The 13,852-nt window shown below is 46.6% G+C and overlaps 1 protein-coding gene and 12 non-coding genes across 13 annotated transcripts; all 13 read left to right on the top strand.

Annotated features, from left to right (window-relative positions):
* The first annotated feature begins 26 nt into the window (after window positions 1–26).
* Window positions 27–5,472, top strand: LOC137916613 (deoxyribose-phosphate aldolase-like). The gene is made up of 9 exons (XM_068759601.1): window positions 27–125; window positions 1,214–1,311; window positions 1,436–1,583; window positions 2,217–2,312; window positions 2,412–2,546; window positions 2,686–2,814; window positions 4,071–4,183; window positions 4,833–4,982; window positions 5,059–5,472. The coding sequence occupies exons 1-9, from the start codon at window positions 95–97 to the stop codon at window positions 5,113–5,115; spliced, it is 957 nt and encodes a 318-aa protein (XP_068615702.1). The 5' UTR covers window positions 27–94; the 3' UTR covers window positions 5,116–5,472.
* A 3,647-nt stretch (window positions 5,473–9,119) lies between these two features.
* Window positions 9,120–9,193, top strand: trnan-guu (transfer RNA asparagine (anticodon GUU)). Its single transcript has one exon. It is a non-coding gene; the product is annotated as a tRNA-Asn (tRNA).
* A 510-nt stretch (window positions 9,194–9,703) lies between these two features.
* trnat-ugu (transfer RNA threonine (anticodon UGU)) lies at window positions 9,704–9,777 on the top strand. Its single transcript has one exon. It is a non-coding gene; the product is annotated as a tRNA-Thr (tRNA).
* Window positions 9,778–9,928: 151 nt separating this feature from the next.
* Window positions 9,929–10,002, top strand: trnat-agu (transfer RNA threonine (anticodon AGU)). Its single transcript has one exon. It is a non-coding gene; the product is annotated as a tRNA-Thr (tRNA).
* A 361-nt stretch (window positions 10,003–10,363) lies between these two features.
* trnan-guu (transfer RNA asparagine (anticodon GUU)) lies at window positions 10,364–10,437 on the top strand. The gene has a single exon. It is a non-coding gene; the product is annotated as a tRNA-Asn (tRNA).
* A 533-nt stretch (window positions 10,438–10,970) lies between these two features.
* On the top strand, window positions 10,971–11,044 carry trnat-cgu (transfer RNA threonine (anticodon CGU)). The gene has a single exon. It is a non-coding gene; the product is annotated as a tRNA-Thr (tRNA).
* Window positions 11,045–11,196: 152 nt separating this feature from the next.
* Window positions 11,197–11,270, top strand: trnat-agu (transfer RNA threonine (anticodon AGU)). Its single transcript has one exon. It is a non-coding gene; the product is annotated as a tRNA-Thr (tRNA).
* A 360-nt stretch (window positions 11,271–11,630) lies between these two features.
* On the top strand, window positions 11,631–11,704 carry trnan-guu (transfer RNA asparagine (anticodon GUU)). Its single transcript has one exon. It is a non-coding gene; the product is annotated as a tRNA-Asn (tRNA).
* Window positions 11,705–12,218: 514 nt separating this feature from the next.
* trnat-cgu (transfer RNA threonine (anticodon CGU)) lies at window positions 12,219–12,292 on the top strand. The gene has a single exon. It is a non-coding gene; the product is annotated as a tRNA-Thr (tRNA).
* A 152-nt stretch (window positions 12,293–12,444) lies between these two features.
* On the top strand, window positions 12,445–12,518 carry trnat-agu (transfer RNA threonine (anticodon AGU)). The gene has a single exon. It is a non-coding gene; the product is annotated as a tRNA-Thr (tRNA).
* Window positions 12,519–12,879: 361 nt separating this feature from the next.
* Window positions 12,880–12,953, top strand: trnan-guu (transfer RNA asparagine (anticodon GUU)). The gene has a single exon. It is a non-coding gene; the product is annotated as a tRNA-Asn (tRNA).
* Window positions 12,954–13,381: 428 nt separating this feature from the next.
* On the top strand, window positions 13,382–13,455 carry trnat-cgu (transfer RNA threonine (anticodon CGU)). The gene has a single exon. It is a non-coding gene; the product is annotated as a tRNA-Thr (tRNA).
* A 152-nt stretch (window positions 13,456–13,607) lies between these two features.
* trnaa-ggc (transfer RNA alanine (anticodon GGC)) lies at window positions 13,608–13,681 on the top strand. Its single transcript has one exon. It is a non-coding gene; the product is annotated as a tRNA-Ala (tRNA).
* The last annotated feature ends 171 nt before the right edge of the window (window positions 13,682–13,852 follow it).

The following is a 13,852-nucleotide window of genomic DNA, read 5'->3' as shown; positions in this document are numbered from 1 at the left end:
GAAGAAGTAGAAGAAGAAGAGGGGGAGGGGCTTGGAAGTGTGGGTGCTCGGTGGCTGCTCCCAGATCTCCACGCGTGGAAGTTTGGCTTTCATCATGTCGGCCAGGAATCCAGGCATGAAGCTCGGTGAGGGAAATGAGCTGGAGGCCGAGTTCGGTCCGTGTTTAAATGGCGTCTGTGTAAAGCGCTTCAGAGAAAGCGCGTGGGCGACGTCTGACGTCATCGCCTGCGTTCCGTGACGTTGCGCCGCGCGAGTTGTTATGAACAGGGGCCGTCCAGGTTCGACCTTTGGCTTGAAGCTAGCTGTGTGTTAGCCGCCGCTGCTAGAACCAACAACATGCCGCACCAAGCAGAAACAACACTTAACTATTAAACGTGACGTAAACTGAGGGTCTGGCTCTCAGTCGTCGGTTCGAAAGCAAACTACGTCGCTGTTGAAAAACACCGTGAAAGTTGACAGCCCGAAACGAAGCGGGTCATCCGGTCGGGTTAATGCTTTCATGGCAGACGTGAGGAAACGCGTCACGTGGTGCAGGAGTGAGTCAGTGTTCTCCAGGGTTCTCCTGGGAACACGGAGTAAGATTTAAACTGGCTGATATTCACGTTTAACGCCCTGCTTGCGTCCTGGGGGGGAGAGAACACCTCAACCTGCAACCCTCACATATAACAAGAAGCTGCGGCGCCATCTAGCGGCAGCATCTGGAAGTCAAAACTAAATGTTGCTCGCAGGTTTGCCGCTATCTGAACGAAACAGGCCTAAAAATTCACCTTTCAGGGGGGCAGAAACGGAGATAATCATCACGACTCTCTCCGGATCAATCCCCCTTTTTGTCCACCTGCGTTGTACATATTATGTGACTTTTTAATTGTTATTTTGCATCTGTGGAGTAATTAATTTTTATTTTATTGGTATTATTAAATGTCGATGATTTATGTACGAAGGACTTTCAACGGAAACAACATTTTGAAATGCTCCTCTCAGACAGGATGTTTGACTTTATTTGTACTGTAATACATGCTACTGTGTGACTGTACTTGTACTCTAACATTCTATCTAATAAATATATTCATCTCGGAACACTCGCGTGTCGAGGTATATTCCTGTACTTGCATTAACTGATTTGCATGGATTAAAGTACATCCGGAAGCTTTCGTATACATTTTGAATACACAGCGTTTTTTCTTCTTTCTGTGTTCCGTTGCGGCGGCGTCAGACCTGGAGTGGGTGTCGAAGGTGCGAGTGAACACGCAGGCGGTCCTGAGGAGAGCCAAGCAAATCCAAGGACACAAGATCCCAAAGAAGCAGTGGCAGGTGAGACGCTTCGCTCTGAAAGGTGTCCCTTGCATGCTCGTGAGCTCCAGATGTGCACGTTTGATCCTGCTCAGAACATCTGCACTGACCGGTGGGGGGGGGGGTGTCTGTGTTCGTCCTGCAGGCCGCCTGGCTGCTGAAGGCCGTCGCATGCATCGACCTGACGACGCTGGCTGGGGATGACACTGCATCCAACGTGCACCGACTGTGTCTGAAAGCCATCCAACCGGTCCGACCGGACCTGCTGAAGAACATGGACATGCAGGACAAAGGTCTGCTGCTGCCGGCACGCGTCAGCTCTGGTCAGACGCGGTCGGCGCCGAGGCCCGGAGCCCCCCCCCCCCCCCCCCCCCCCGTCGTTATTGATGATCGAACGAGGCCTGTAGGATCTGCAGAATGAATGAAGGCAGTTGTAGCTGCTTTATGTAGTAATCAGGATCATAGATTACATTGTACAAAGTAGCTAATGATAATAATAATGCATTTTATTTAAAGGTCTCTTTAAAGACTCCTCCAGGTCTAAATAAAAGGCCAGAGCAGCCAGAGGTGAGGTGGGACTGTAGCCATGGCGACAGGGTTAGGACAGCCGGGGCCGGAGGTCGTGTGTCGCCGTTCTCTCTGAAGGTCGAGCAATCAGGAAATAAACAAAAAGTTAATCCGAGCCAGGTCTAACCCCCCCCACTCCCCCTCCCCTCCCCCCCTCCCAATAAAAGCACCAAGGTGTTGAAAGATCAGACGCAGTGACATTAAACATGGACTTCCTGTCCCGGTCCGTCTCCGCCAGCAGGTGTCTGTGCTTCGGTTGGTGGAGCTCAGCCGTGATGCTGGGTGGGGGGGGGGGGGGGGGTTCAGCCTGCAGGTGGCGCCCCCCCCCCCCCCCAGCTATCGGTCTGCTCTCTGTGCAGGAGTGACCACCGCAGCCGTGTGCGTGTACCCGGCTCGCGTGGCCGATGCCGTGGCTTCGCTCCGAGCCGCCGGCTCCAGCCTGCTCGTAGCCTCAGGTGAGTCGCCTGAACCCGGGTCCTGTGATGTCATACGGGGGGGGGGGGGGGGGGTGTGGGTGTTGAACTTCAGCGTGTTCCGCCTCCTCCCCCCCACAGTGGCCACCGGTTTCCCAGCGGGACAGACGCCGCTGGAGACCCGCCTGCAGGAAGTGCGCCTGGCAGTGGCCGACGGCGCCGGCGAGATCGACGTCGTGATCAACAGGACGCTGGCCCTGACCGGGCGGTGGGAAGGTGAGGACGGGTCCTCCGCCCGGCGGGACGGGGTGTCCACCAGAACCCCAGCGGACGCTTTGATGTCTTTGCAGCTCAAAAGCAGAAACCGATTCCTCTGATGATGATGTGAATAAAGCGTTTCCGTTATTCTCTGCAGCCATGTATGAGGAGATTCGCCAGTTTCGGGAGGCCTGCGGCGACGCCCACATGAAGACGATCTTGGCGGTCGGCGAGCTGGACACCTTCACCAACGTCTACAAAGCCAGTCTCGTTGCCATGATGGCCGGTCAGTCTGGGTTCCAGCGGGCCGGTCAAATCCCAGTTTAGGGAACCATTCACACTCTTTTTAGTGGGGGGGGGGGCAGATGCTGCTTGGGACTCACCTTTGATTCAGTTCAGTTTATTTTGTCCTTCAGGCAAAAAAGTGAATACACCAAACATCTCGAGTCGCTTTGGGGGGGACGGTTGTCTTTGCTCGGCCCCCGCCTGTTCCTGAATTCTCACATGATTTTCCTGAGGTTGGACTTCAAACCTCTGAAATGGTGCTTTTAGTGCCAGAATCGAGCAGGCTGCTAGCAGGCTGCTGCTAACAGGCTGCTGCTAACAGGCTGCTGCCATTAGCTCCGTCCTTTCAGCTTTATCACAGCCTGTAGGCATGAATGTTCTGCAGCATATCTTGTTTCTGTTAGACACATCTTCTGTAGCATTAGTCCAATGTCCAGATCAACAAAGGCTCCTATCTGGATGTAGTTCCCCTCGTCTACCAGCGTGTGGCGCTGCTGTCCGTCTTCTTCCTTTGCTAAATGGAGCTTTCCCTCTCTTAATGCTGAACGAGCCATCACATAGCAGAGACGCTTCTTCGTTATTGCTTTTGTCGCCACGCTCTTCATCTCCCCGTGTTCCTATCAATTGAGTATGAGAGTTCTGAAATTGAATGATAATTTCACATATTAATCTCTGATGCATGCTGTTTCCCTACCAGTACCCCCCCCCCCCCCCCCACACACACACAAATGAATATAGCTTCATTACCGCCACCCACATTTAATAACCATTATCCATTATCTAGTAATTAAGACTCCCCATAACGAATCTTAAGGATTATGCCAGTGTGGGGACGAGGGGGGAGAGAGAGAGAGAGAGAGAGACCTAAAGACCTAACTGGGGGGGGAAATACATAGAGCATGTCTTTAATGAAGTAGAAAGTGTTCATCTTGCTCTGTTCAGTAATGAACAGTCATTACAGACGGGGGGAGGCATCAGGGCCGGTGACCCCCCCCCCTCCCCCCCCCCCCCGTTCCTGCAGCCTAGTTTGTGGTAATCTATTAAAGAGCTTCATTTCAGCTTCTATTTTTATCAGGAAAGCTGATGATACATAATTGGCTATAAAAGGAGGGAAGGACAAATGGGGCCTGTTATTGATGAGCGTGCGGCGGCCCCGTTAGCCGTCAGCAGCGGCACGTGGTCCGGCCTGGGCGCACCAGGCTTTAGCAGCAGCTCGGTGATCAAAGGGTTAAATGTTCTGAACGCTCTACTTTGCAGGTTCAGACTTCATCAAGACTTCCACCGGCAAAGAAGCTGTCAATGCTACTTATCCTGTTGCCATAGTGATGGTGAGGGCTATCCGGGACTACTACAGGTGTTCTGGCTACACGGTAGGGTGCTTTGGCTGTCTGTAAATATTTTAGTCCCTAAAGTGGGCCGAGGGGTTGGGTGGGCATCCTGGTACCTGGCCTGGGTCCACGTTGGACCTCCAGTCTTTCATCCTGGTACCTGGCCTGAAGCTGCAGAGTATCCTGGGTCCACGTTGGACCTCCAGTCTTTCATCCTGGTACCTGGCCTGAAGCTGCAGAGTATCCTGGGTCCACGTTGGACCTCGAGTCTTTCATCCTGGTACCTGGCCTGAAGCTGCAGAGTATCCTGGGTCCACGTTGGACCTCCGGTCTTTCATCCTGGTACCTGCCCTGAAGCTGCAGAGTATCCTGGGTCCACGTTGGTCCTCGAGTCGGTGGAGGGAAATAGCATCTTGCGTGCCGGGGCTCGCTACAGAAGCCGGACGACATCAACATTTACCCTAATTTTACAAAAACTGCGATTAGAATTCCTTCTGTTTGACTTGTGATCCTTCAGCATTATTTCCATCCGTCCCCTGGTTCTACTGCTAGAACCATCAGCAACGATTCGACTCGGTGTCCAAACGAGGATGTGGATTACAGGACTTGACTTAAGAGGAGTTGATCCAGTAATGAAGCACTAGAGGTCTCACCTTCACGTGAAACATGAGGCAGGCTTCTGTTGTCCTAGGTGGGCTTTAAGCCAGCAGGGGGGATCCGAACAGCCCAGGACTCTCTGATCTGGCTCACTCTGATCAAGGAGGAGCTGGGCGATGTCTGGCTCCGCCCTCACCTGTTCCGACTGGGAGCCAGCAGCCTGCTGGCGGACATCGAAAGACAGGTGGGCGCCGGGCTGTCAGTGATTCACGCTTTCCTTGCTTTTCTGCAGAAAACGAGTCCTTTCTTTGCGTTTACAGATCTACCATCACGTTACTGGACGGTACGCGGCCTACCATGAGCTACCGCTGGCCTGAACGCGGGTTCTAGTCCCAACCGATGAAAACCTCAGACAAACACTCTGTGCTCGGTGTAAGACCACCGTCTGAACGATGTACCTTTAACCGAAATACTCTAAAATATATATATATATATTCAATTCATTATGCTGGGTACGAATGCAAATTGTTTGTCCTTGATTGACGTGACCTGCTCCTGGGGCTGTGGGCGGGGCTACACTCCGGTGTGTCACTCGCCAGCGCCGCCTTGGGGTTGCGGATTCAAAAAGATTATTGGACCTTTTTCTCCGGGGCGGGCATGAAAAAGAAAAAGCAGTTTTCTTTTTAATCGTGTAACAAGACGAGCAGTGTTGAAGAATAAAATGAAAATCCAATCTGGAATATTTATTTCTCGTTTTATTTCTCGTCACTCCAACTCCACCCTGGCGTTGGATGCAGGAACACAATCGAATGGTCTCCGCCACCTCCTGAGACTCTGCAGGGGTGATCTCCAGACAGCTCATCCCACGGAACGGCCCTCAACCCTTTCAAAGTGGATCTCTTTACACCTTGCATGGCGGCATTGTTGTTTTTCACGTGGCGCCATTCTCCCATAAAATGCAAATGAGCGTAATTTCAAATGACAATGAAAGTAAACTTCTTTTCAGAGTCGTCTGCACCAGGTTCCCTGTGGGGGGGGGGGGGGGCAGAAAGCCCAAAGCCCTGCTCCAGTTCTGTCATTGTCAAACTTTCGACGCAGCCGATTGTTCTGTGGCTTTGGTTTGAGCGATGCAGCGGGTAACAGGGCCTCCGTGCCTCCACAATTAATTTAAGGACAAGACATGTATTCCTTAAAGAACAGCTTGCCGCTGCGTCTGCTAAATATTATAATATTCAGGTTCTGATGTCTTTTGTTTTTCCTCTTTTATCTGCCGTTATCCACAGGAGGCCTTTACCTTTGCCGCCGAGCCTCAGAAACCGCATCTCAGAAATAATTTAAGTAGCCTCTTAAAAAATACTCAGACGTGATGGAAGGATTCCGATTGCAGATCAAAGTTTCTCTTTGCCTCCTGCGAGGGTGATGGCTGACTGCCACCGTTCTCCACTCCGACAGTTCTTCATGATCAAGTGGAGTTTTGTTGAAAGGCTTGTCCTGGATTCCCCAGATCTCCTCACAGAACACGTGTCTGCGTATTTACAGCGTGTGGCTGAACAGCAGATTGTCAGACAGAGTGACGTTCACTGATGACAGAGGCGCACGACGAGCGTGTAATATCCTGCCACAGCTCCAGAATCAGAATCTGAACTTTAATAATCCCAGAGGGAAATTATATCAGCAACAATGCGCCGCCACTCGACAAAGAAACAGAATAATTAACAGATATTAACAGATTTTCTAATGTGAATATACTAATAAAAATATCGAGCTCTTGCTTCCTCGTAACCTTTGTCTAAACCAGGGGTCGGCAGCCCAAAATGTTGAAAGAGCCATATTGGACCAAAAAAACAAAAAACAAATATGTCCGGAGCCGCAAGAAAGTAAAAGCCTTATAATCAAGGCAACACATGCTGTATCTATCTATGTTCCCAAATGGCTCTTTTTCTCTCATCTCCATCCGGATATTTTTGATCAAATGTCTTGCGACATTTGACTTTTTGTTGTTTGTTAACTTCTCATTCCATATTAAGCATACCGGTAAACCCGTCTCGTCAGCAGTGAAGGCGAACGAATCTGCCCACGTATCATTAAACGTTCTGTTTTCTTCAGACGCTTTTCTTTTCTTAGATTTATCCATAGTTGTCCTACCTGGGGGTCGAAAAATTCAAGAAATCGCACGCAATTTGGCGGTTGTGACCGGATATACGTCCACTGTCGATGGTTGCGACGTATATTACGAGCGACAAAAAAATTGAATACGTTTTATTTTGTATTATTTATAATCACCATAATCTTCAAATTTAGAGTTACATTTTAAAAAACGAACAAACTAAAATAAAATACATTAAATTAAATACTCATTATTTATTTTCTAAAGCCACAGGGAGCCGCAGCAGAGGGATAAAAGAGCCACATGTGGCTCCGGAGACGCGGGTTGCTGACCCCTGGTCTAAACTGTTGAGAGCTGCTCTAGCTTGAGGCCAGGTGATTGTAACCTGTGTTCTTGAGGCCAGGTGATTATAACCTGTGTTTAAACTAAACAGGTAATGGATGCACGCGCTATTAACGCCACAGAACCAGCCAACAATGCAGATGGAAACATTTCTCACACTTGTATTTCCTCTTTTCAAGGCACACAGAGGAGAAATTGAAATGTCACAGAAAGAAAGTTCCTTAATTTCATCAGCACTCCTGACTGACAAGTATCATTAAGGATAAAATTATCTGGATAATTATCCTGTCCAGAGGAGATTGATATCCTTTTGTGAGGGCGAGGAGGGTCCACTAAATGGAACTCTGGTTACATCGCCGTCCCACCCTCTGTAAAGGAGCGTTGCTGGGTCCCTGGGACAAATGTGAGACTCATTATTGACATTCAACAGTATTCCTGTTCTCCCTTTTCCTCCTTTCCCGAACCTTAATCAAGTGATGTAGTGAAGAAACAAGGAGCGGTAGATAAAAATGTTGGGAATGGTAATGATGCCAAGTAATGATTTCCCTGGAGGAAATCTGATCTATTGCCACAGGGAAACTGGGGAGAAGAAAGGCCTGTGGGGTGGGGGGGAGGGGGGGGGACACCACATCAGCATTTCAGGCGCACCTATGCCAGTGGAGATGGAGCAGAAACCAAATAAAGGAGGAAAGATTTTTTAGCACCCTCATGTGTGGCTTAATCTCACTTTCCTCCACGCTCTCTTTCTGACTTTCACCATTCTCTTCATTCTCCTCGAGGCAGGTAGAATGAATAACGACATTTGTTCGGAGATCGTGGAGGTCTGGTGCAAAGTGGAGCCAAACGGCTGAACGGTAGGATTCAACAATGCTCAAAATTCAATAGATGCAAGATGAACAATGAATTACATGCAGCTTGCCAAGAGGACAGAGACAAAGAGGACCTGTCCAAGGTGGTGGAGAGTCCAGTTAGAGGAACAAGCCCCCGGTCTGAGCAGATTATTCTCCCACGATGGACTTTCAAACAAAATCTACCTCAATCTTTAATATTTAATTGAGGCACTTGCCAATAGGGCAGCATGGCGGCGCTGTTAGCACAGAACACACCTGATACTTTCCTCCCCCCCCCCGTTCCAGCCTGCCTGCACACGGTTCTTCACCTCCTTTCCACATTCTCTCCATCACTCTGCACTGATAGGTACCTGAAGTCCTCGACCTTCTCTACGTCTATTCCTTGTAGCTTCACTGTTCCCTCTGGGACCTTCTCATTTACACACCTGTACTCTGTTTTACTCCTGCTCACCTTCATCCCTCTCTTTTCTAGAGCTGACCTCCACTTATCTAGATTCTCCTCTAGCTGCTCCCTGCTGGCACGGCAGAACACAATGTCATGTGCAAACGTCATATTAAGATGATGTTTTTACACTTTTACACTTTTACACTGCAAACACAGAACGAGATTCCATTTTCTTTTCTTTTTATTCATGAGGAGCAAAAACGAAGAATGAGCTGGACAAGCTTGAATAACATTTCCCTGCTTTGCTGTCATTTCTAGATCCCAGCTTCTAGAACGCAACGCCTCGCTTTGCAGCATCAGGTAATCTCCATTGTATCTGTTTGCTTCCTTGAAATCTGATATTTCAGGGAGCCATAATGCAGAGAAGCAGACTGTCATTCTCCCTCCCGTGATAATTGATGGATTTAATTAAATCGTTTTTTTATTATTACTATTGAGTGTCTTGAAGAGTTGAAAAATCTTGTTAGAAGCATGATCCATAAGCACTTTGACAAAATTATTGAATGTGAGATGGGTGTAATGGACAGCCTGCTGGACTGTCAGAATAGTCCATTGGTGGGGTTGCATTCATTGTGAGGAAGAGGAGGGACCAGGAAGTTTCTGTGCTCCTATTTATCAAACAACACTACGCCTCGTGTCTCTGTGGCGCAATTGGTTAGCGCGCTCGGCTGTTAACCGGGAGGTTGGTGGTTCAAGCCCACCCAGGGATGGTGTATTATCTTGCACAAGTGTTTATTCCCTTCGTGGAAGTCTTGGGGTGTCGGAGAAAGAGTTCCTTTACAGCTTAATGATTGTGAGTGACTACAAAGTTTCAGCATTTTTTCATTTGTATGAGACACTAATCAAAGGGGCAGCAGGTTTGTTTTTCTGAGGCAGTGTTTTCCGGCAAAGATGTATGTATCAGGATGGTCGACTAATTCATGTGGGCATGTTTGAAATAAAGGTCAATTGTTTTGAACTAATTTTATTTTCTGAGTCTTTGAAAGAAAAACTTGAAAAATGGGGACTTGACAGATCTTTGACGAAGATGGTGAAAGCTCAGAGGATCCTGTTATTCTTGTACAGACTGTCCTTCATTCACAACAGAGTGATCATAATCAATATGACTTCAATCACATGAACTAAAATGTCTGTCATAAAAAAGGGACTCAGATTAGGCTGAATTCCAGTCCTTTTCAAGAATTCATGAGAACTTTCTTCCTCGAAGCCATTGAAGTCGTGGCATTGTGGCTTAGCTGGTGAAAGCGCCTGTCTTGTAAACAGGAGATCCTGGGTTCAAATCCCGGCAGTGCCTCTTTCCATCTATTTATGATATTCGTTGAAATCAACGTGGACTCATATGCATCAAGTACGACCCTTTTATTCAGTGAAATAAATGAATCATTTGATGAATTGCATTTCTTTTCAAATGTTCACAAGAAAATTGTTGTAATCTTCAGCAACCAGGTGCTGTGGCTTAGCTGGTCAAAGTGCTTGTCTAGTAAACAAGAGATCCTGGGTTCAAATCCCAGCAGTGCCTGGTCTTTTGGTTTCACGCCATGCTGGAGAGAAGGACGAAAACTGCAATCAATGAGACTTCAAGGACATGTCAACGAACACGAAGATATGAAAATGGATACTCTTAGCTATCATTGCTGGAGGCCATATTTGTCCCCATCATAGACAGCTTGAGACAGAATGAGTGTCTTGAAGAGTTAAAAAATCTTGTAAGAAGCATGATCCATAAGCACTTTGACAAAATTATTGAATGTGAGATGGGTGTAATGGTCAGCCTGCTGGACTGTCAGAACAGTCCATTGGTGGGGTTGCATTCATTGTGAGGAAGAGGAGTGACCAGCAAGTTTCTGTGCTCCTATTTATCAAACGGTGCTACACATTATGTCTCTGTGGCGCAATTGGTTAGCGCGCTCGGCTGTTAACCGAGAGGTTGGTGGTTCAAGCCCACCCGGGGACGGTGTATTATCTTGCACAAGCGTTTCTTCCCTTCGTGGAAGTCTTGGAGTGTCAGAGGAAGAGTTCCTTTACAGCTTAATGATTGTGAGTGACTACAAAGTTTCAGCATTTTTTCATTTGTATGAGACACTAATCAAAGGGGCAGCAGGTTTGTTTTTCTGAGGCAGTGTTTTCCGGCAAAAATGTATGTATCAGGATGGACGACTAATTCATGTGGGCATGTTTGAAATAAAGGTCAGTTCTTTTGAACTAATTTTATTTTCTGAGTCTTTGAAAGAAAAACTTGAAAAATGGGGACTTGACAGATCTTTGACGAAGATGGTGAAAGCTCAGAGGATCCTGTTATTCTTGTACAGACTGTCCTTCATTCACAACAGAGTGATCCTTATCAATATGACTTCAATCACATGAACTAAAATGTCTTTGTCATAAAAAAGGGACTCAGATTCGGCTGAATTCCAGTCCTTTACAAGAGTTTACAATAACTCTTTAAGAGTTCACAAGAACCTTCTTCCTCAAGATGATTGAAGTCATGGCATTGTGGCTTAGCTGGTGAAAGCGCCTGTCTCGTAAACAGGCGATCCTGGGTTCAAATCCAGGCGATGCCTTTGTCCATCTATTTATGATATTCGTTGAAATCAACGTGGACTCATATGCATTAAGTACAACCCTTTTATTCAGTGAAATAAATGAATCATTTGAGGAATTGCTTTGCTTTTCAAATGTTCACAAGAAAATTGTTGTAAACTTCGCCAACCAAGGTGCTGTGGCTTAGCTGGTCAAAGTGCTTGTCTAGTAAACAAGAGATCCTGGGTTCAGATCCCGGCAGTGCCTGACCTTTAGTTTTATGTCATGCTGGAGAGAAGGACGAAAACTGCAATCAATGAGGCTTCAAGGAAATGTAGACGAACACTAAGATATGAAAATGGATACTCTTAGCTATCATTGCTGGAGGCCATATTTGTCCCCATCATAGACAGCTTGAGACAGAATGAGTGTCTTGAAGAGTTGAAAAATCTTGTAAGAAGCATGATCCATAAGCACTTTGACAAAATTATTGAATGTGAGATGGGTGTAATGGACAGCCTGCTGGACTGTCAGAACAGTCCATTGGTGGGGTTGCATTCATTGTGAGGAAGAGGAGTGACCAGGAAGTTTCTGTGCTCCTATTTATCAAACAGTGCTGCACTTTATGTCTCTGTGGCGCGATTGGTCAGCGCGCTCGGCTGTTAACCGAGAGGTTGGTGGTTCAAGCCCACCCAGGGACGGTGTATTATCTTGCACAAGTGTTTATTCCCTTGACGGAAGTCTTGGAGTGTCGGAGAAAGAGTTCCTTTACAGCTTAATGATTGTGAGTGACTACAAAGTTTCACCTTTTTTTCATTTGTATGAGACACTAATCAAAGGGGCAGCAGGTTTGTTTTTCTGAGGCAGTGTTTTCCGGCAAAAATGTATGTATCAGGATGGTCGACTAATTCATGTGGGCATGTTTGAAATAAAGGTCAATTGTTTTGAACTAATTTTATTTTCTGAGTCTTTGAAAGAAAAACATGAAAAATGGGGACTTGACAGATCTTTGACGAAGATGGTGAAAGCTCAGAGGATCCTGTTATTCTTGTACAGACTGTCCTTCATTCACAACAGAGTGATCCTAATCAAAATGACTTCAATCACATGAACTAAAATGTTTTTGTCATAAAAAAAAGGGACTCAGATTAGGCTGAATTTCTGTCCTTTTCAAGAGTTCACGAGAACTTTCTTTCTCAAAGCAGTTGAAGTCATGGCATTGTGGCTTAGCTGGTGAGAGCACCCGTCTCGTAAACAGGAGATCCTGGGTTCAAATCCCGGCGATGCCTTTGTCCATCCATTTATGACATTTGTTGAAATCAACGTGGACTCATATGCATTAAGTACAACCCTTTTATTCAGTGAAATAAATGAATCATTTGATGAATTGCTTTGCTTTTCAAATGTTCACAAGAAAATTGTTGTAAGCTTCAGAAGCCGAGGCGCTGTGGCTTAGCTGGTCAAAGTGCTTGTCTAGTAAACAAGAGATCCTGGGTTCAAATCCCAGCGGTGCCCGACCTTCTGCTTTTATGTCATGCTGGAGAGAAGGACGAAAACTGCAATCAATGAGGCTTCAAGGAAATGTCGACGAACACGAAGATGTGAAAATGGATACTCTTAGCTATCATTGCTGGAGGCCATATTTGTCCCCATCATAGACACCTTGAGACAGAATGAGTGTCTTCAAGAGTTGAAAAATCTTGTAAGAAGCATGATCCATAAGCACTTTGACAAAATTATTGAATGTGAGATGGGTGTAATGGTCAGCCTGCTGGACTGTCAGAATAGTCCATTGGTGGGGTTGCATTCATTGTGAGGAAGAGGAGTGACCAGGAAGTTTCTGTGCTCCTATTTATCAAACAGTGCTGCACCTTATGTCTCTGTGGCGTAATTGGTTAGCGCGCTCGGCTGTTAACCGAGAGGTTGGTGGTTCAAGCCCGCCCAGGGACGGTGTATCGTCCTGCGCAAGTGTTTCTTGCCCTCGTGGAAGTCTTGGAGTGTCGGAAAAAGAGTTCCTTTACAGCTTAATGATTGTGAGTGACTACGAAGTTTCATCATTTTTTCATTTGTATGAGACACTAATCAAAGGGGCAGCAGGTTTGTTTGTCTAAACTAGACAAAGGTTTTGAAAGAAAAACTTGAAAAATGGGGATTTGACGAAGATGGTGAAAGCTCAGAGGATCCTGTTATTCTTGTACAGACTGTCCTTCATTCACAACAGAGTGATCCTAATCAAAATGACTTCAATCACATGAACTAAAATGTCTTTGTCATAAAAAAGGGACTCAGATTAGGCTGAATTCCAGTCCTTTTCAAGAGTTCACAATAACTCTTGAAGAGTTCGCAAGAACTTCCTTTCTCGAGATGATTGAAGTCATGGCATTGTGGCTTAGCTGGTGAAAGCACCTGTCTCGTAAACAGGAGATCCTGGGTTCAAATCCCAGCAGTGCCTTGGTCCATTTGTTTATGGTATTTGTTGAAATCAACGTGGACTCATATGCATCAAGTACAACCCTTTTATTCAGTGAAATAAATGAATCATTTGATGAATTGCATTGCTTTTTAAATGTTCACAAGAAAATTGTTGTAATATCCAGCAGGCAAGGTGCTGTGGCTTAGCTGGTCAAAGTGCTTGTCTGGCGAACAAGAGATCCTGGGTTCAAATCCCAGCAGTGCCTGAGTTTTTGGTTTCATGTCATGCTGGAGAGAAGGACGAAAACTGCAATCAATGAGGCTTCAAGGAAATGTCGACGAACACGAAGATATGAAAATGGATACTCTTAGCTATCGTTGCTGGAGGCCATATTTGTCCCCATCATAGACAGCTTGAGACAGAATGAGTGTCTTGA

Source organism: Brachionichthys hirsutus, unplaced genomic scaffold, assembly GCF_040956055.1.
Source record: "Brachionichthys hirsutus isolate HB-005 unplaced genomic scaffold, CSIRO-AGI_Bhir_v1 contig_1152, whole genome shotgun sequence".
NCBI lineage: Eukaryota > Metazoa > Chordata > Actinopteri > Lophiiformes > Brachionichthyidae > Brachionichthys > Brachionichthys hirsutus.
The sequence above is the reverse complement of the archived record's forward strand: the minus strand, read 5'-3'. Positions and strand labels throughout refer to the sequence as shown.